Source organism: Nothoprocta perdicaria, unplaced genomic scaffold (assembly GCF_003342845.1).
Source record: "Nothoprocta perdicaria isolate Ctin4 unplaced genomic scaffold, notPer1 scaffold_36, whole genome shotgun sequence".
Taxonomy (NCBI): Eukaryota; Metazoa; Chordata; class Aves; order Tinamiformes; family Tinamidae; genus Nothoprocta; species Nothoprocta perdicaria.
In genome coordinates this window covers 3,432,533-3,455,056 of record NW_020455599.1, presented here as the reverse complement: position 1 = coordinate 3,455,056, position 22,524 = coordinate 3,432,533, and the positions used below count along the sequence as shown (strand labels likewise).

At 41.4% G+C, this 22,524-nt stretch overlaps 1 protein-coding gene across 6 annotated transcripts in view; it reads right to left on the bottom strand.

Moving 5' to 3' along the window:
• Positions 1 to 22,524, bottom strand: part of TIAM2 (T cell lymphoma invasion and metastasis 2) — a 172,774-nt gene that overhangs the window by 76,814 nt on the left and 73,436 nt on the right. For all 6 annotated transcript variants that reach the window (XM_026044345.1, XM_026044343.1, XM_026044348.1 and 3 more), the window contains 3 exons: positions 10,085 to 10,194; positions 7,798 to 8,985; positions 1,401 to 1,836 (listed from right to left, as the gene is read on the bottom strand). In XM_026044345.1, the coding sequence (XP_025900130.1) occupies positions 1,401 to 1,836; positions 7,798 to 8,979 (1,618 nt within the window). In that variant the 5' untranslated portion in view covers positions 8,980 to 8,985; positions 10,085 to 10,194. The remainder of the gene's footprint in view (positions 1 to 1,400; positions 1,837 to 7,797; positions 8,986 to 10,084; positions 10,195 to 22,524) is intronic.

The following is a 22,524-nucleotide window of genomic DNA, read 5'->3' as shown; positions in this document are numbered from 1 at the left end:
AGGAAACTACTTGTATTTTAGAAGAGGTAGATCAAACTTGTATTCACACTCCATAACACAAACATAGAAGAAAAGGGTGGCATTCAGATATTGTTTTTCCCTTTTGTATATACTGCGTGTAAGCATGATTCATGCTATCTGATGATTGGGATAAGTGATTTAAACTGTTAAGACTGCCTACATTTTGATCCCTTGATAACAGGTCTCTGAATTATTAGGTAGAGTTGCTACATTCGAGTTTACTTCTTTTAAATCAGTACTATCAACCATAATATTCTCAGCACTTGCTGTTTGCTGTTCATTTTTTTTTCCAAGTCTACACCCATACAGAATTTTGAAAAGGGCAACCTGTGGGAAAGCTGTTATTTTCTCTCCTCCCATCCCAGATATGCTAGGAAACTATTAAGTTTGATCATTTCCTTACTCATTAGCTTAGCATTATATTGACTGAAAGGCAAATTCTTTTGAATGCAATTCAGGAAAAAAAAAATCCTATGAACTCACCCATTAAATTCCTGTTCCTCATCACAATAGATGTTATTTTCCTTCTTACACTTCCTGACACCCATACACTTCTTGTGGCACACCTACCTCCTCCATCACTCTGAGCCACCAACGTGACCTGCTCGCTCAAACACCATAATCACACCCCAGCCCACCCGCAGCACTTGCTTACGTGGATGAACTTCCCACAGGGCTCTTTCACCACAGGAGCAGACAGGAGGGAAAGTAAAGCGAGGACACGGAAAGGCAGCCAGAAAGAAATGTTTGGGAACACCAAGAGCAAGTAGTTTGAGAGAGCTATCCTGGGATGGAAGGGAAACCAGTGATGGAGCTGTGGCTCTGGGAGTGAGTGCACCCACAACTGCACTTTTGTGGGGCAAATTTGCCATGCAAATGTCTCAGCAGAGATGCATTCAGCTCTCTGTTATGGTACTGCCTGAAGCACAGGCAGGAAACTGAATATTTTTATGTTGACTCACCCCAACTTTAAGTAGACTCAAGAAACAGTGACCTGCATGCAAGGGACTTCTAATCCCTACATTTTTACTGTCCCACCACAGAGATGTACCTTCTGGATTTTTTTCATCTCTGACCTCCAAACATATAAAAGCATCTTCTAAAGACCCAATTCCACCTGAGCACAGGAAAAGGGAAGTCAGACAAAACAAACCCCACTACGGTACAACACGCAAGGTTGCACATGCAATACTCAGCAGACAAGTGCTACTCGGATGTAACAAGCTGCTTTGGCACATGCTCCCTTTTCAGCACATGGGTAGACTGCAAAGCCAGATGTGCTACAGAACTGCTCACGGAAAGCAGCGCACATGAAAAGCTGCTACACACAACAGAGGCAATGGCTGGGGTCAAACTCAGGGAGCAACACCGTGATTTACCTTTGAGTGTCACCCAGTACTGCTTCCACTTCCTCCGGGTGACCAGCTCCAGTTTCTTCTCTTTCTGCAGAGTCACCAAGGGTTTGAAGAACAGCCACCCTGCCTTGCGCACCACTCCTTGCTCTTTCTCATACAACAGATCGAGCTGCTCTAAGGAGCTGAGGGACTCACTGCTGGAGTCTTCGGTTTCTGATGAGGTCTCCGTGTTCTCCACGTTTGTCCTGCTCATCTCCAGCTCCCGCATGAAGTTCTCATAGATGTTCTGCCTCAGGGCATCACTGCTGATGGCATTAGTGGATTCACTTCTCTGGGACAGGACATGGCTGGAACCTGGTGACCACAGCAAACTGGAAAGCTGGGAAGGTGCCAGAGTGTCAACAGTGAGGTTGTCCATCCTGCTGTCAAAGTATTCGCTCCCATCTTTGCATTTGGGCTCCTGTACATAAAGCAAATTGCCAGCAATCAAACACCAAAGACAGGATGAAAAGATACATCTCCTTTGGTACTTAAATTTGTTTCATGTTCAGCCACAGTGAATTCCTTCCTCAAAGGCAGCCTCTTTCCACCACCACATCACAGACTTTATCTCAGTAGCCATTGACACAGTCAGTGCCACCACTTAGGTTTTACACAGCAGCCCTCCCTTTAAAACCTAATCACTGGGTCAGCAAGTTTGCTAACTTGGAAACCTCCACAAAATGTCTGAAACTGCTGACTACAGCTGTGGCTTCCATTTCCTGGAACCTGATGGACACCAGGAAGACGACCACATCCACCCTCTAACCGAACACACTTCTGTTTCTCCAGCTGAAACACACTCAGACCACTGCTTTGAGTGCAAGGCTGGGCACAATGTCATGGCAAGGTTTCTCTGGTATTACTGTGTTTGTAATACTTCGGTGACACTCCATTCGGGTGAGGCAGCTATTTTTAACTTCAGCACACCTAGGCTAATTTTATCTCCACTTTTAAATTGCCACATAAACTGTGTCTAACCAACAACAACAACAACAACAAAAGGTCAAAAGTTTGAAATATTTTAAGCTTGTTAGTATTGATCAATTGTCAAAAATCCAATCTAACTGAAGATGCATTTGCTGACTGGCATGAATTCAATTTCCAAACTGCAGAGGTGCAGTTTGACTTTCTGGAAATCCCATAGGAGCTTGACTATCCCACTAAGCACTTGGGCATTTTTCCTACCTGCATGGCTCTCTCCGTTTCTGCATTAAGAAGGGAGGCCAGTTTTATTTGAAATGTTCACACCTCATGACATTTCATATGCATGACTTTGACTTTACCTTGTGACATGTATGTGAACTTATGCCCATTTCCTGCCATTACTTGTCAGTGTGGGAATTTGAGAGCAGGCCTAGACTAGACTGTTGTCTGCTCTCAACTTCCACAGGCTGCAGGGATGTTGAGAGGTTTTGGAGCCTCGTAAGACTGGGCTCCCTGCACCAAGCTCACTGTCAAGAACCATGGTATACATTTTAAGAAGCCACTTATCATCCTCCCAATTTAAGTCTTAATGATGGTATTTATATACAACTGAGATAGAAGAGCTACAAGACAAAAGCTGATGCCTTTGGCAGTGGAGGAAGAATTTGAAATCATTGCTCAAAAGATTTTAAGGAGAAGAAGAAAAAGAGATAGCTATGAACAACTAAAGCAGAAACAAAGCTATTACCCTCGGTAATAACAAAGCTATTACACTTTCCTTTCATGTTTAGATTGTCTCTATAGTAGCATTTATTTCCACACAGACTTCTCTACAAGGGTAAAGTAAATAATCCTTGGTCTCCTGTGCACTGGTCTCAGCACAAGCTTTGAGAGCAACTACTTTTGGGGGGTTTTTGCTTCCTACTTGATGCTCTTCACAAATGTAGTGGAAAAGCTCTGGTGTGTTTTGATAGTATAATGACCTCCAATGAGCAGCCAAGAGCAACACTGAGATCACATGCAGTTGAAAGCGTCACAAGACAAGTCACCTTTCAATCAGCAGGGCACTGCTAGTAGTAGCCTCACAAAAGCCAAATTCAACTGAAAGAATATGTTCTATTACGGGTGTTTAAGTTCAACTCTAACCTTTTGAATCAATGACAAAAAGGATCTAATTCTCCAGGAGCTGTACCACTGGCCTCCATATCTTTCATAAATCTTAATAGATTTTTAGTTAACGTGCTCTGAGAGTAACTCCCTAAACAATCTTGTATTTTATACAGTAACGCCAAATATGTCTATACAGCACAAGGCAAAGCACAAGACCTTAAAGTTCAATGACTCAGCTAATATATACTCATATTTGCCAGAGTTATCTGAGAACAGATTAAAGAAAAAAAAAAAAAAAAAAACCCTAAGACATCGGTGATAGTAAGCACAGCAGTTTCTGTTCTCCACACACAAGCTGAGGGAAAGTTTAAAGGCGAGAAAAAATATTTTGTGCACCTAAAGTGACTATAAAACAAGAATTACAACTGCACTGGCCATATACTGTTGTATGCATTTGGAAGTTTTCTTTGCTCTCTTTTTAATTCACTGTAAGTGTATATATGTGGCAAAAATCAGCATTTTAATTATTTCTGATCATTCTCCAGTTCCCTTTAGAAAAGGGTAACATTCAGTTTATTAAAAGATATCTATCTCTTTCAATTACGAATCACTAATTAAAAAAAAGTAATGAGAGAAACTTATACAAGAGGATGTCTGATGTGCAGGGCTGCTATGGAACAATTACCATTAATGAAAACAGAAGAATTCAACTTGCTCCATGGGCAGCCTTTAAGCACAGCCTATGTTGGGAACATTCCTCTTTGCTTTATTTCTATTGTCTCTAGTGATAATACGAAACTATCACTCTTTCTGCTATGCCACATTCAAGCAGAACTCTCCAAGTCTGAGTTATTTCTTGAAATAGTTACAGACACAGATAACCCAAAAGATCAAGTGGCTAACCAAGATATTAACTAGGTTGTGATGTGTGCAATAAATATCTGCAAAGAACATGGAAAGAACTAATAGAACTCTCAGAGTTAAATCTGTGAGGGCCCAGGCTAATAATGGGATCTAATACCAGCTTTTAATCCAAATAAAGATGTTACTTCAGTGTCCTTTTCTTTTAAATTTTCTTCCTTTGGATTTGCACTGCAATACATCAGTGCTCTGGCTTATAAAAGGCAGTAAATTTTAGAAACAATTCTCATAACCAGACTATTTACTTCATTCAAGAACTTGTCTTATGCAGTTGTTTCCAGTTGCTGGATTTTAATTTTACACATCATGTGTTCTTTGATTCAAGTTCTGCCTATGTTGCAAAGACAGACATACGCTTAATTGTGTCCACAGTCTACGCCACCATCCTTAGCAGAGCCTGCATGACGAGTCGGCCTAAGCTCTGCCCACACATCAGTCATCACTGCCCATGTTTAGCGTAACGTAGTGTGATACTGCATCTTCCCAATTCTGGTTCTGCAAGGACTTAAAGAAGGATATGTCAAGCAGTAGAGCACTAGTGATGCATAGTGAGAACACAGTAGGATATCCTCCTGCAGAGAGAGCTGGGGTACGGTACAAAACGACTGCCAGCCTTTGATGTGAGACCATTATTAGAAAGGCAAACTCAGTTCCAGGATATATCAGAACAAATATCAGATCAAGCCACACATAAGGAAGCATCCAAGTCATTGGGCAGGTCATAGCCAAAGGCTCATCTGGAATATCCCATATCCAATTCTGGTCGTGAATGATTTAAAACAGGTGCAGTGAAGGGCTGCCAGAATGAAAAAGGAAACAGATTTCCTATCTTAGGGACAAGAGCCCAAAAATGTCTACACAGCCTAGGAAACGTGAGCAGAGAGAAGATACAATTTCTCCCTTTAATAAATTGTAACAGATTAAATAATAAGGAAGGATAACTAAAGGACAATACTGGCATGAGAACAAATTGGCCAGGGCTACATTTAGTCTGCAAATTAGAAGACAAGCTCTAAACATCAGAGTAAAAGTTCTAAAACAGCCTCCAAACCAGGGGACAGTTTACCTAATCCAAAGACCTGCAATTTGTTCACCGTTATAAAGAACACTTCCGTTCTAATGGCAGGGAACTAGTCTCAATATCCTAAAATTGTCCCTTTGCATTTGGAATTCCCTTGAAGTGGATGGCTAGACAACTTGTTTCCACAGGAACAGCTGGAGGGTCTATACTCTCAGCCAAGCAACTGCTTAGGCCTATCTGTACTGAAGTATTCCAGTTTTCAACTATATTCTGACCTAAGTGCCTTTCAGGCAGCAGTACAGTAGTAATTACAGTAGGTAATACAGTAATACAATTAGTTATTTGCAATGTAATGATGAAGGGGCACAGTGATCAGAGCAAGGCAGAAAGAAACATTACAATCATATGAGGAACTATCCTACAGGGTCTAAAACTGCACCAGATGAGAACTGTGAGCACTATTTTCACCTCCCTAAGCCTAAGGATCCAGGGTGAGTATAATCATCACCTAGTTACAACACAGTAGCCCCTAGAAGAGTTTACTGTTCTTTCAAAACATTTGAGGCCAAAAGGAACTGACCAAACCTCAGAATGAAGGCGAAATCATAAAATCATAAAACTACTCATACAGCTACTCATTTTATCCTTCCTGTAGCTAGATACTTGGCTGGATATTTGGGAAAAAAAAAAAAAAAAGCCTCTTTCTTTAAAAAAAAAAAAAAAAAAACCACCATTTTTAGAGCTAAGGCTAATTCCCTCCTACCAGCATCTGATCTGATGTAATCTCACCAGTAGAATTTCCTTGCTGTTTCTGAAGTCAGTTCACAGCACACTGAATTCAAAACAGCTATGATTCGTACACCACAAATACCATTCTGAAAATGTCATAACTAAGTAATACATGGCAAAGGTCTGTGATGCAGGGATCATATGCAAAGTCTGGTTATGAAATCCGGAATAGCTACAGATATTTGCATTAGTGAAGATGCTGATATAAAATGTTAAGGCCTTCTTTGTTGATTCTGGTTTTTTTTTCCTGCCTTCTATTTTACAGCTGAGTAAGAAGGTGAAAAGATAAAATCTGACACATCTGAAGAATACACGAACATCAACCCACAAAAAAAGCCTCCTGAATGAGTTAGTAATCCAAATAAATGGCTTTCATTTTCATTTTCCCAGATCTGTCATTCTTATCTAGGAGTTATGCTTGAAAACTTTACATTGACCTCATTTGTGAGCCTACGTGACCTCAAGAATTTCATACTGCAATGACAGAGGTCTCAAACTAAATACAAAACCTATCAAAATTTCCATCGGGGAGGCAACGTTCACTCCACATGCCACTGAAAGAGCCCAATAGAAGCTGCTACTCAACCGCTGCCTAAGTGGAAGGCACAGGAGCTCCCCTTACTCTGATCCCCTTTGAAAAGGCCAGCAACCCAGGACAGAATGAAAGAAGAAACCAGCCCTTACTTAAGAGAAGTGCAGTGGTTGCTTCCGTACAAAACCACTAGAGAAGGTGGAAGGAAAAAAAAGTCCCTGCTGTCCATTTCGGCTTGTGAGCTCACATAGACAAGGCCAGGCACAGCAGGCACAGTCTGGCATTTAAAGAGCCAGTTTTGGGGTCTGCAGCTGGAGACAAGAATTTCATTCCTGGCCACAGGCATCCTAAATTCCTATTAATGGGATTAGCCTTAAATTCTTCTAAAGAGACATCCTTTCCCTCCCTCTCGCCCTCCTCCCACCTCCTTTTACACACAAGCGACTCCCGGCTGGCCAGATGGCAATTCCAGCTTTTCCATCTGGTGCACTAAGCTCACACACAGGAAAAAAGAGGGCACATGATTAATACCTTCACAGAAGGTAGAGGCAGAATGGGGAGCTCCACTGGCTACAGCTGCTTGCCTAGCTAGGAACAGACTGACAAAGAAACAAAAGTCAGTGACGAAACGAAAAATACAAATAAGGGAACACTGGAAAAGGTATTTGTAACATTTCTCAAATTTGCTCCTATTTCTCCTCTTATATTACTTAGATAAAGCATGTTGATTCATAGCGTATATGTGATATCTGTATATTTCCATAGGCAAAGCAAAAGTAAAAAATGCTGTATTTTCAAAAGTTAATTCACTGAGATATTAGGCTCCAGAGATTCAAGTTAGAGACAGCTGAAAAGGTGACAAAATAGAAAGGAAATATGTGCACACATAAAAATGCATTTTTTTATTATTGTTGTTGAAATTTCAGATGGCTGCAGAGTTGGAATCCACCTCAGAATTCCACAGAATACCAAAGGAGGGTAGTAACCAATTCCTCTGTGAGAAAGACAAACATGATGCAACCGTTACATTTCTGAGAAAAATCAAAAGAAACAATTTCCAGGCCCTTAGGCTCTGTACGTACCTGCAACTTTCTTTTCTTCCTCGAGAGGCTTCCTGTCCAGTCACTGATGCGTCGCATTCGGCTTTTTAATGTGTCCTTCTTGGATACATCCTCATTGAGGGGCTTAGACTTTCTGCATGGCAGCGTGTAGGAGGAGTAATGTGCAGGACTTCCATGCTCTACCCTGGAGGGAACATCAATGTCTGAGGCAAACGACACACGGTTGCTTAAGCTGCCATGAGCATCGATATATTCATCGGACAGCCTGATCCCAGGTGGAGGGGTGCTTTCCAAATTTGCATCCTTATACAGATCTCTGAGCGACGAGAGAGATGAACTTTGGTTGAATGACTTCTTGTTGTCACTCGCTGGGAAACTGGCATGAATGCTCGTATCTGGAGTACTCCTGGTCAAATACGGACCATCCAGCTCATTGATATCCCCAGCATTTCCCCAGAGAGAGTCATACCATGAAGACTCAGAGCTTAGGGAGCTTCCCTTACTAGATCGAAGTCTTGAGTCAGTAGGTGACAGACGATGGCTGGAGGAACAGTCCGCGCTGGAGTTCCTCCTGACATCAAGCAGGTTGTTCTGTTTCGATTCTAAAGTAGGTGAATACCTCAACAGTTGGACCGGTCCACTGGATTCCTCTGTAGGTACTTTGTTGTTGCTGCTGTTGTGGAATTCAACCCTCAAGCAGCCATCTAGCTTTCCCAGTGTCTTAATGAGGACTTTTGGACTCCTCCTGTCCTCTGATGGTGAGGTGGATGCAAGACTCTCGTTCTTTCCATAGCAATTCAAAATGTGTCCATTGCACTCTCGGGAGGCCGCTTGAAGGCCAATATAGTGGAAACCATTCTCAGGCAAAAAAGCTGCACTATTTGCTTGGCAGTAGTCCTCTGAGGTGTTTGTCCTGTGTTTGGTGTGGGCATTGCTTTTAGGGACCTTCAGCACGGTGTCACCGAGTCTAGATGAATAAGGCTGACTACTCTTGAAGTGGGAAAGGCAGCTTCTGGCAAGGGACCTTGATTTATAGTTGGAGCCACTACTGGCATGTCCCCATCCATGCAAGGAGCAAGACTTTTCATCTTTAGCATGAATGCTGCGAATTTTTAGAGTGCAAGGCTTCTGCTTGGCACCAGCTGTAGCAGCAGCATGATTTTTTGATCCCTGAAGACTGTATTGGCTTTCTGAATTCCCCATTTTCCTCTAAATTAAGAGGAGTTTCATTAAAAACAATGGTCAGAAGACAAACAGCTATAAGCAAAAGACCGTTTTTACTCTCTATGCAGGAAAGTGCCTTTTTAAAAAATGGTATGAAACAATTGCTTCAAAAAATCCATTAAACAGCCATTTACAACATAAAGTTCATAACAGCATTTATTTTAGGGGCAGGCGAGGAAAACCTATTCTTTGCACGGCTCATTACCCCTCTGTTATAAAGCTGGAATCTAACCCCATTGAAATCATGTCAACACCTTTCTCCACCCACACCCTTGGCAACATCCTTTTCTTATAACTTACAAAATCTCTGGCTCCCAAGAACAATGGCATAATGAAAGGGAGACAGCGGGATAATCATTACTTACATGTAAAGTGAACTGTACTTTCAGAAAAAAATCCCTTCTGCCAGGAGACATGCAAACTGCAGTTTCAGCTTGACTGGCTTCTGGGCAATAAAATGTTGCCTCAACTAACTGTTCTGCAAACCCCAACTTCATGTTTAAATGGAGTCAACTTAGGAGGGGGAAAAAAATGAGGACAAAAAAAATACCCCCAAACAAAAAAGGGCTTGGTTAGCCAAACAGCCTCATCTTCCATTACGGCACAAAACCGCATTATGTTCGTTCAGCACAGGGCAGTTCGACAGTTCACTTAGTAAAAAGCTCTTTAGCTTTTTACCAAATTCACAGGAAACTGCTTTGATCCCAGAGATTTTACTACTCTGAAGTAGTAAAATTGCCAGAATGAGAAGATGGAAGGGTTTTGCCCTATACAAAGGGCACTGTCTTTTTTGTTACTTGGAGTCAATCTCCGCTGGTTGCAATCTACAAAAATAGAAGTAAGTTTTTAAACTATAAAAATCAAGTTGCATTTCCAGCTGGTACTGTGCTTCTTTGCATGTCCTATCTTATATCATCAGTCTTAGAAGAACCCACCACAGGCTCATTAAAAATTTGGGAATATCATGCCACTGTGAAAAAAAAAAAAAAGTCTTAGCTCTTAAGAGTTTACACATATTTTAATATCCTCTCCTTCAGCCCTTACCCTTTTCAGGAGAAAAGCACAGTATAAAACAACAGTATACCTGTAGGATCACTGTTAAATGTGGGCACAGTTATCAGTCAGCATGCTTTGCGTTGTCTTCGTGGCCAGCCACTACTCCTTCCAAAGAAGGGAGAGATGCACACAGTCTTTCTGGAAAACACCGAGAGAGACACAAAAGGGTTCACTGTCAAATACAATGCATATGCATTACTTGAGATATCAGCATAATCGATACAAAAACGAACAAAATCCACAAATGGAGAGGAGAAAATGATTAAGATGATTCTTAGATTCTTAAAAAGGCCCCTGGAGTAATTCACTCCACCATCCAACCAGCAACATCTCTCTTTATATTTGTTCTAATTTTAAATTAATCTACCTGCAAAATAATGAAAAAGGCACCAAGCACAGTGCAGATCAGAAGGCAACAAGACACAAGTTCTTTCTGATCAGATGAATTTATCAGCTGCTCACTCGGCACACAAGGACGCAATTCAAAACAAGAGGGCAGAAGCTGAACTTGAATACACCAGCAGCTTAGTGGCTGAAATACTCAGTAGAAGCAGGACAGAATTTTTGGTTCAGATTTGCAATACAGATTTTTAACTAGGAAAAAAAAAATAGATACACCACTTCCAAAAACTTTCTACATAAACTCAGTGATTATTGTTCACAGTTTTTAACTAATTAATATGCATACACAGTTTTGCTTTTTTTGACTTACTTTGGGAATATTTACTGCTTTAAGAACCTTGAAGATATTTAAACTTCACTGGTATTTTGCTAACCTTACATGAAAAAAAATGATAAAGGTTGCAAACTAGCCTTAAAAACAGAGATTGGAGGGAGCTGGGAAAAAGTCTGCAAATAAATGCATAGGAAGTATATCCTTTTGGATATCCTAGAGAGGCTAGAGATGTTACAGACCTATAAACACAAATTCATGGCTGTTATTGTAAGACATTTCACAGGAACCAATGGACCACATAAATTTCAGCTTACCCTCTGAAAATGATCTTTTTAACTTGTTTATTCTTTCTAACTGTCACATAGGTTGGGATTTAGGACTCCCTTGCCTTGTAGGTTTGATTTGTCTACACTGCTTAGAGCATCCATTCATGTAAAACAGTTTTAATAACATCCAGTGCCACACAAAGTAAACAAATGGGATTCTAAATTCAAGGTAAAACTAAAACATGGGTAAATAAAAGACAGCATGCAAATTTCATGAAGTTCAAAGTTGCAGAACAAACGCGAAACTTCAGCAAAACTGCCTTCCTCAACCTAGCAAGCAGGGATCACACACAAGCAGGAGTTTACATTCAGAATTCTTCATCTGGGAGCAGAAACTCCATTCAACAAGGGGGCTTTGAGGGGCTTATTTCTATTCATAAGGGAACACTGAACCCAATTTGTCTGAAGAAACAGGCAAAAAGACCATCTGGTCTCCATAGTGATTGTGCAATGGTTAGGTAATCCTTTTAACAGAGTGGGTAGTGAGCAAGCTGCTGTCATGAACCTCTGAAGATAGACAGTCAATTCAAGGCTCAAGCTACTGCTACAACTCCCATTGTCCATGCCTGATCCGGTACACAGATCACATAATGCCTGAATGGATAAATTTATCTCAGGGGACAAAATCTCCAAAATAGCGTCGCAGTCTGTGTAGGAATCAGCTGGCAGTACAACACAGCAGTCAATAAATTCCATACAAATTGCCACAAGGGTTTTTTTCTCAGCATCCCAGCCGTTCAGAAAGCTACGGTAGGCTAAACATCTATACACACCGTAATAACCAACAGCAGCATCTGCAAGGCTGCACAAAGACCTTCACTTGGACAAAACAGCCATAAAGTTCTTGCATCACGCTTGTGTGGAGCAATTTGCTGCCTACTAATGACCACAGGGGTGAATGAATTGGCTTGCTCTCGAAGGCAGCACAATGCCAGGGCTTGGAGGAACTCTACGACAAGCTTGGCCTACTCTCATTCCGAAAATTCAAACAGTTTACACCGTTCTAACTGGAAGCATGGGACATTTCAGTGCAGGGAACTTCAGTGTCCCCTGTATTTCTCATGGCAACCCATTACCACTGAAGAAAACATGCTTTGCTCTGTTAGCAGGCAGAGGTAGAGCGATAAATAGTTCCTGTGAACAAAACCAGCCTCTACGGATATTTTCTGCAATTATAATCAATGTATTTAGAACGCAGCTTGCTGTGCCTGAAGATGACTATTAAGAGTTTATTTGCTTTCAATTATACCCACATTCCCAAAAAAAAGAAGTTTTTAATCTTCACCCTAGTTCCCCTTAACACATTTAAAAAACACAGCTATGCAAACATACTAATCTGGGAACCCCACCATCACCACCACACCCAATAATTAACGCAAATCATAACCCCAGAGCTAAAAACGTATTTCCCCACCTTTACGCTCCTTCACATAAAGTTCTCCTAGTCTTTTTTGGCTCAGAAAAGCAAACATGCATGCTCAGGAGACATTCCAGCAAATAGTCTGCCACCTATATTCCTTCATTAATACCACAGTCCATAGACAATGCCACTGCAGTTAGACTGTTTTAAAAATGCTTGAGGGAAAATACTGATTTTAAGATTAAGATGAGGGCATATACGGCAATGCTGTGCAACTTTAAGGATGCTTTTCTTGCCAATCTTAACCTCTGAAAGAGGAAGCTTGACCTGAAAACTGTATTACAAGTAAAACCAAACCATAACAGTAAATTTATGGTGTTTATGAAATAAGGCAGGAAATTTTTATATTATTAATTAGCAGCAAGTTTGAGTCAAAGAGGACAAGGCACCTGTGTTGAACTCATTTGGTACAGCGGAAAGATGCACTAGACTATGGATTTAGCTACTGCTCTCAGTACAGTGACATCAGCTTGGCTGAAACTTTCTAAAACTAAAGTTTAAGACACTTCCCTCTGTTCAGTTGTACAGAAATAAAACTGCAAACTCCAGACTTACAGAGAGTGAGCCCAAAGACACAAGAAGACTGAATACTCTGCAACCAAAGCCAGTATTAGTCATTGGCCATAAATCAGACACAGAAAGACAACAGATTGTGATGGGGCATCATCCTATGGTACCTCATCAGATTTCTGTCATTGAGGCTGACAGTCTAAGTGTCTCTGATGCAGTAAGAATTTGCCTAAGGTTAAGTTCTAGCCTGGATCAAGAAGACACCGCACAAGATGTGAAGCCATGCACCAAAGCTAGTACTCTGATGTATTTTGATGGCTTTCTTCCTTGGATGGCAGCTGAAAATGAACCTTCACTAGTGGATGTATACAAGTGATCACTTGTACAAGTGACCCAATACAATACAATCCAATACATCCATACAATCACTTAATCCCCGATAAAGAAGCTTCTCTGAAAGCATCTAGTGATGCTGTGCAGGCAAGCTGATGCTAACTTTACTAACCATTAATGCAAAAACGATAAAAGCAACGACAAGGAAAAGAACAGTGTAGAGCAGCCTGAGTAACGTTATCCCATCAAATTTTTACCACTGAGTGGGGACTCATTAGGAAATGCAGAATATCATGAGAGATTTCAGAGCTAACAGGAACAATAACTGTTTACGCATAGCATAAGTGCTTAAATTAAAAACCTTTCCTATCTTAAACACACACAAAAAAAAGACTTTCGAAAGACCAACAGTAAGAGAAAGTAACAGAAAATACCACCTTTCACCCCTTCAGTTCATTGCAACAGCTATCAAGGCACAGTTCTGGCTTTTTAAAGAACCCTTTTGTTGAGGAAAGGGCAAAACATTCTGCAGGAAAGAAACAAGCTATTTTGTTGCTTGTCACAGCTTAAGCAACAACAATGTGTACACAACCCCTTGGATCTTTCACCTCTGCTGAGCTCTGCAGGGTTGGTGCTGGCCGTGAAGGACTGTTTAGAGCAGCACGGCAGCTTTTGGGATGGACGATGGACCCAATTCTCCACAAAGTGCCAGTCATTTGTAGCCATGTGATGTGGCAGTGATTTTGCAAGCACGGCTGGTCTGGGTGCACGCTGAGGAGGTGCACCACAGCAAAATGTCATTGAGATTAGTGGAGGTGCTGCAATGGGCAATCAGAAAGCATTTCAGAGCAATAAAAATGAAACAGAACCTCCCCTTCTTTATATGGAGTGAGCAATTTGTTACTCTATGCACAAATCTAGCTAGAAAAGCTGCAGGCTTTGATGTAGACCAACAACAACTTCACTTCTTTCAATACCATGGATTTTTTTTTTAAATGGACAGAGAAATTTCTATTTTCCTTCTTTCAGTTCAAGCTACTTCTAAATTCTCATGTTTCATGGTTAAAACACCACACACTTTAAACGGCTTCTGAAGTCTTAGAAATTATTCATAGCTGTCTCCCAGGTACTATTCTTTTCCCGAGTTTTGCAAGGAATCAGTGTGCTCATTGAATTCTTACAGAAACACAGAATTATACGTTTACAGTTTAAATCAACTTCTTAAATCTATTTTTTTTTTTTTAATACAACAGTAACACAGAATGCTGGAATGTGAACCTGCCCTCACCTTCTCACATGGCTGCATGTGGATGGATATTAATGAGGGAGGGACGTTAGCACAACACTGTAGTTGGATTAAATATGGAGTTTCTTACTGGAAACAATTTACTGTATTTTTTAGAACTACGCACTTTAGTCACATGCTTCCACAAATCAGAAGCAGATTTTTTATTCCTGCGATCCCAATCACATTCCTATTATAAAAATATACCATAATAATTGTACCATGGTATTCTTGGCAAGGATATTTTACATTATATACCACTGTATTCAAAGAATGAATAACCAGAACACCACAAATATGTCTTAAAAAAAAAAAAGAATTATTTTGCCCCAAAAATGCAATTAGAAGCCAGAATTCCTAATTCACTGACTAGTCTCTTTAGAGAGACATCTGACTATTCTAGGAACTGTTTAGTAGCACAGACTAAACTTGAAACAATAGCTTTTCTCATTAAACATATGTAGTCATTATGACTCAGATGTTTCTTTCTATACTGTTCTATACTCTACTAGTACATCAGACTAACATATTCCATACCTGGGACACAATTTCTTCTTTTACTCAACTATTCTTTCGAATTCAAGGCATTGGCAGTTTAATCAAATTATACTTTATAGCTTTCAAGTTAGAGCAGTATGGAAGGTTGAGTCAAGCCTGAAGATCCTTATCCTATTACACCAGTGCTGATACAATCTAAATCTCTCGAGACTTATTTTTCTTTGGCAGGAAAAACAAATTTCACCATTTGTAAATATTATTGAATTTACACACAATGGTTAAGTGCACATCCATTTAAATGAAAGCCATTAGGCTGGTTTAAAAAAAAAATTAAAAAAAAAAAAGGAAGAAAGAAAGAAGGAAAAAAAAAGAAGAGAAAAAAAAAAAAAAGAATGCCAGCTCATATCTTGGCTTAATGCAGTGGCCACAGTAGTTAAGGAGTTGATATGTCAGGGCGTCTATTTCCTGCCCTTGAAGGGGAAATGAACTCCGGGATCTCAAAGGTCTTTCTCTTCCCCACCTGCCCTGGTTGTAGCCATATGGGCAGACCCGGGTGCAATTAACACAGCGTCTCCCAGGCATTTCCAGGCCCCAGAGCCAGGATGCTCCACGCAGACGGGCCTCAGCACCAGCCACGCGGCCCGCACGCAGCCGAGCAGCTGCCCAGCCCCACGGAGCAGAGCTGCAGACACCCTGCTCGAGGCCACCTTTCCTGCAGACTTCCTGCTTCAGCTTAGGCAGATCTCAGAAGAAATCTCTGCCCTCAGCTCTCCTGAACAGGAGGTGAGGCCTCGGCTTTCCAGTCAAGCAGGGATTCTCGAAATCCCCACCAGGAACATCTGCCCGTCTTCTGTTGCCTCTTCACTTGCAGCAGTCTCAGGCGGCTGAATACCACCACGGCCAGCTAGGCAGCTAGGGAAATGCACCAAACACATGCCCAAAAGTCAGCTTTGGAGGGCATGGAGAGAGGTTTTTGTGGGGTTTTATTTTAGTTTGTTTTGTTTTTACTAGGCTCCCACTTACTCCCATAACACTGCCCCACGTGCAGCCCTGAAGACCCCACCAAAGCAGGGTACAAAAGGCAACAAGGGTGAGCAACCCAAGAGAGGCACTTTGGCCCGTTCTGCTGCTGCTGCAAATGCATTTGGATGTAACTGCTCCTGCTTGTCTGACTGTCTCCTAACCCCTGGCACAAGAGAAAATGCAATGGCAGCACCTGGTGGGAGAGCAGAGCTGAGTCCTGGGGACAGTGCACCAGGAACACAGCAGAGCTTCCAGCCCAACTCCTCTTACACAACCTGCTTCCTAGTGCCAGGGGAGACAGGCCGTACTTGGCATGGTTGTTCCTACTTCTCAGTTTACACATTCATAAACACCTGAGGGTGTCGATTCCAAAGTAAATGCTTTTCACACCTTTGGCCCAAGGACTCCTTGAAAGAGAGAGAGCATCTGGGAGTTAAGTTGCTAGCATTAAACTCAAGACTCCATCCTGCAGACAATTAAAAGCAGATCTTGATTTCAGCCTTTCAAGAGCCCTACAGCAAAAACACAGTTTAGGACTTACTTTACTGTACTACTATACTACCAGTATGTTACACACACACACTAAAAGAACAAAAAAAAGTATGGTAAGGACTGTGTTTCCAAGGGCCTCATTAAAATACTTGCTCTTTACAGCTATAGAACTCCCTATCGGGAGAGAGTTCTTTCTGGGATACGTGGATCCCCTTTCCCATCAAAGCTGATGAGAAATAAATTTTTTCCATCCCTTGTCTCTACCTAGTAATTTGCTATACATTGCATAAGTTTATCAAATCACCAACTCTAAAGAGAAAGAAATGTATGATTTCCAGAATGAAGCATGAAATCACCAGGACACAAAATTAAACTCAGTGACCACAACAGCAACAAGCATAAATAAATTAGCAAACCCTTAGTTTCACTGCAAAGGCAATTAATCACCCTCTCTTAAAAAAAGAAAAAAAAAAGTCTTAATTTCTTGGGCATTTGTCTCTTCCTCACTGCCCCATGCCACTGCATGTAGGATTTTCCCAAATTCTGTAAAGTTGTGCATTAGAAATCTATGTAGAAACACCCAAACTCATCCTGGACCTTCCTCTGCCAGGAGCAGCAGCTCTGCTTTCCCTCATTATCCCAGTTCAGCAACAGTAGCAGTCTTTACTGAAATGTTTTCCTCTAGCATTTCACAAACATATAACCTTTGCTTGGGCATAATTTCTGTTTTACTGTGAGTTACTTAAGGCATCCAAAACAAGAGTGAGTGTGATCACTGATTAGGAGAGGCATTTTGCTGCAACTGAACGCTGAGAAAGATTCTCATACTTTGCCTTAAAAAAATCTGTCGTGGCAGAGCCGTAAAATGATACTTGCAGTGGTTTATTTAGCAATTCAGGCAATCGAGTTTGACAGACACGTAACAAGAACTGTTTTCTGCAGGAGAACCCTCCGCTCTGCGTGAAAGATGCGACCGTACAGAAAGCGCAGCAGCTGGAAGCCCAGCAATAGCCCCTTCCTCCCTCTGCCTTCAAAGCTCTCCCAAGTCTTCCTGCATTTCTAATTCCCTGTGTTCCGCCCGCGGGAGCAGACTGCTCTCTCCCAGCATCTCCCCGGTCCCTCTCGCAGCCCCTCTCCCCTCTCACGCTTACCTGTCCCAGTGCTCCTGCTCCAGCTCCTCTCCTCGAGCCCTGCTGCGAGGAGACTGAGCGCAGACTCTCCCTGCTCTTGGTGAGCCAGGAAACTGCGTCTAACACTTCAAAAAGTTCAGCCGTTGGGAACTAAAAACAGATCCTGCGCCCGGGCTGGATGTATTTTTGTCTGCAGGCTACACACCCTCCTCGTGTTCAATTTTTTCCATTGGTGGAACAGGATGATGCAGACTTAACCAGCGAGTGGTTTTCCACGGGCCGCTTGAAATGATTAGGCGGGACGGCCTGCCACAAGGCTCGACGCCACCGGGGACTCGCTATGACTGGGCTCTTGTCTGACCCCGCATTCCACAATTACCACACCAGCGCCGCAGCACAGCTACTAGAAAGTTTGCTGAATAAAGGTTTGCTTGCCTGAGGTAGCTTCAGTGTCTGGCGCTTCCCTTTTCTGTTTTTCTTTTTTATTTTTTCTTTCTTTCTTTCAACTCATTACCACGGAGTAGATATACCTAACATCCTTGCACAAGGTACCCTGGCAGAAATATAACTCCCCAAAACTCGGCAGGACTGTTACAGTAACAAAACCCTCCCCAAAGCAGCTCTCAGATGCATTTAATGACCCTGTACACTGGCATCATGTACACAAATTCGATGTTCTCCTTGTTGCTGCTCTTTTTTGCCATGCTTTTCATAGTTTCATATGGAGTGAATTATTGGTTCTAAACAACTGACAATGGATGAAATGGGTCTCTCTACATGCAAATGGCCTCTCTGAGCTTCAGTACACAAAGCTAGGCTGTTAAATCTGTATTTAGGCATGGGAACAATTGTCTTACTTTCAGAACGATGCAACACTTCGATTTCAGCAACTTGGTGACCAGTTCAGCCTGAAAGCCAGATATTTATTCAAAAACTATTCGCAAAATTGCAAGGCTGTGTTTCCTTCCAAGTTTAAAAATTTTAGCTAAGCTACATTGCAGATGACATTGAAAATACTTACACTAAAAAAACAGAAATCCTCACTAACCTATCAAATCCCCCAAATTAATATTTTTACAATCAGCAAAATAAAATAACAATTTGCGTAGCAATATAGGGATTGCTACCTAAAAAAGGACCTCTGTTTCATTACGTTCCGTATCCTGCCTCATTGTCGTGGAAACCAAGCCTAAGCAGCTTTGAAATAACTTCTCCCCAGAAAGTTTTGAAGTTTAATCTTCAAAGCACGGCTATAGTTAATGCCTCCACTGAAACACAAAGATGTGCACCTCTTCTAAAATTCGACAGGCTAACACCATTAACACTGAATACACTCTCATTGCCTATGCAAAGGTCAAGTCTTTTAAATTTTCTATTATCAATTAAGTTTTCTGTAAGCAAGTTCCGTAGTTTAATTTTTGTAAGCTGCAACAGAGCAGTATATGACTTTCATATCCATACTCCCAGTTTTAAGCTCAAATTTACTTCTGAACACTTCATCTGCTTGTTTTGACGAAAACTTTGCTCTCCATGCAAAGCAGATTATTTTCTTTTTTTTTTTTTTCTCTTCCTGGTATACTTATTCACTTACCATTATTGTAGTCTAACTATCTTAGCAACTTCAGATCCTTACAGCAGCTCCAGAAGCCAGGTGGGAGCAATGACAACTCATGAACCATAGCACTTTGTCTTCCTCCGGAACAATAGCTGGCCTCTGTTCCCATCCCCTTTCCTGCATACATCCCCGTTCCCATATGGAATGCTGCATCTTCCCTGTTAGTCCACTTTTTCGTCAATTAAATAAAGCATGTCCGTATGATCCCTTACTAAAAGTTAACATCCGCCTATCCCAGAAGCCTTTCATCTGCACCTGTTTCTCTTAAATTTATCTTTCTTAAGCGTGGATGTTCAGTAGTATAAATACTATTCCCAAAGTTGCCTCCCAAGCACCTTGTCCAATAATAGTAATTCTTCCCTATCTCAAGCAAAGTACCTGGCCTGACATATCCTACGATCCAGCTGAAACACATTAGTGGCTCACAGTCTCCCAGCAATGGATAATAAAGCTGTCTGTTCCCTTCCTCTTTCATTTTCAGAGAGTGACTCCCAAATGTCAACAGACATTCTTGCTATTAATGCAAAGCACTCAACCTTGTACTTTCTCCCTTTTCAAGTTCACTGTCTTTTATTATTCCAGTCCTTGAGGTCATTCAGTTCTTACTACCTTATTTCTAACTACCTGCATATTTTCCATGTTCCCACATCATATCAGACAGTTTCTTTAACACATTCATACTTCTTGTGACCAGGCAAACAATATTCATCAAATTTGGACTCATTACAAGTTGCTACTCCGAATCCTTACATTTTGCTTCCAGCTCTATGTACTTTACTACTTTTAACATACTGATATGTTACATGTTAAACCCTTATTATTCTGACTTCCATTTCATTTATAAAGAGCTAGGAGAGTATAAAGTGCACAGACCTGCTCAGTTCATCACATATGTCTTATTGGTTGCAGTTCTGCAGGTTTTTGCACCCAATAGCCCTATCAGCAAAAATGGGGACACGGCACAGGACAAAGGACGCAGCCTGCTCCTGCTGTCCCGCCCTGCCAGGGCCGCCACGTCACAGATTTACCATCCACCATACAGTGGCTGCTGTGCATGCCTCCCTGCCCAACCTCCTTCAAGCGCTCCTTGCAAGAGAGCAGAAAGGGCAGCCCTGGCCTTTGTCACCATCAGTCCATGGCTTGGAGCGTTAGGGTCTTTTCTCACACCCCAAAAGTCTCCAATTCCACCACTTCGCCCTACTCTCACCCCCTGCTCTATTGCTATTCTCTCAGTGGAAGGATGGTGAAGGTGATCTGGAGATCACCAAGGAGAATGCAAGTTCAATGCTAAACACAACAGATTAATGTATTATCACCATCCGAAGTATTTATATGCATCATAATCTTTCATCACAACATCGCCGGGGAGGAGAGAGGTGCCGTTAACCTCGTTTTCTGCATAACTACTGGACACAAAGGAAATCAAAGGGTATGTCAATACAATATGCAGAAGCTATACAGCCTGTATTAAGCTCTGCTAGCTTAATGGCTCAACATCTGTGTTACAGTAAAAATAAACTTTAGATTGTATAGAAAATTCTGTGATGAAGCTAAAAGTAAAATGTAAGTTTTTGATAGCTGGTTGGTTATATGAACACTTTAGTTTAACAGACAACCATCTTAACCTTTCTAAATATGTGTCCTACTGAATGTTTTAAAGGCAAGGACTTATTTTGGTAAGTGGAGATAAATGAATTGATCAAATTTAAATAGACAACTCTTTTAACTCATGTTTTACATTACTTACAAAAATGTTTATATTTCACTCCGAAAGTGCTAAGAGATCCTGTTGTCACCACTGCTTTTTCATCCTAGGCAATGAAAATCCACTAAGAAAAACAGAGAAAACACAGACATCCTCAGCATGCCTGCTGGACGAGTTATACTTCCTTCACTACAGTTAGTCCACTTTCTGTAAATATGTCACCTCCATAAAATATCTTTCACAAGACACCATCAAGTCTTTTGCCAAAGGATCAGTTCCTCACTTTGCCTCCATCCTTGGTATGTTCAGCACTCTAATGGGACTTCAGCAAGGAACACACAATGTCCTATTCAGCAAATAACAAAGGGGAACCTTGGAGCATATGAATTTTTTCCAATAGGCATCAATTCAATTACAGAAAACTTCTTACTTTTACGAAAATCCATGATCACCTATTGGATCTCCTGGTCTCAATTCCAAACGCTTATCAGACAAGCAAGCACTACATTAATAGAGATCATTCTTTACTTAATTGTAGTTTAGAGGAGTTTGGGAAAAGAATTCCTTCTCTCCATGCATTCCTGCTCTCCAGCGCTCACAGGCCCTAATAAGACATTTCACCAACTGAACACCAAGTCCAGACGGGCAACTCTGGCTACAGGTAAGAATGGACAGCAAGCAACAGAAGGTGGGATAGAATGAGCTGAATTTTACTCTCAGCTATCACACAGATTCAGGCAAAGTGCTCCAAGTGGCTTAAATCTTCCCAGCAGTGCAATGTGGTAGCACAGAGGACAGCAGGAAGGGTCTCTGCCTCCCCCACCCCATGGAGCTGGCATGTCCTTCCCCATCTGAGCAGAGAGGGGCTGCTCTCCAGACACCACCTCTCTCCCCAGCAATGCTTTTTGCTGTGGTCCAAAACAGTGAGAACCTTCTGACACGTAAGGCATGCAACCAACCATACCCGATGTTTAAAGCAAGAAAATTTCCCTCTGCTTTTATGCTACATGGTTCTTTAGCACCACTGTACACATGGGGTTACTGTTTGCTTCTGGGTTACAATCTGTTTTTAAGTGAGTTATAGAAAATAGTCAGAGAATCTCAGTGCCCCAGGTTACTGTCCTATTAATTTCAGAATAATCAAATGAATAAAGATAAACGATGATCACATGATGCCAGGGCATGTGACAGAAACATTAGCAAAAAATGGGAAATCAATAAAGGGGAAAAGCACATGAACTATGTAGTAAATCCATCCCCTCTGTGTAAGTGACTGAGCACACAGGATGAGAGATGCACAGCCCAAAGTGAGTTATACTCCTTATATATTCCACCAGCTCAGGTCACATATAAGCTCCAACTCATACAGAACTGTGAGCCCCCTCTTTTCTCAAATGGAGGAGAAAAAAAAGAAACTAGATACAATTAAAAACATTAAAACCCCACAGCACTACT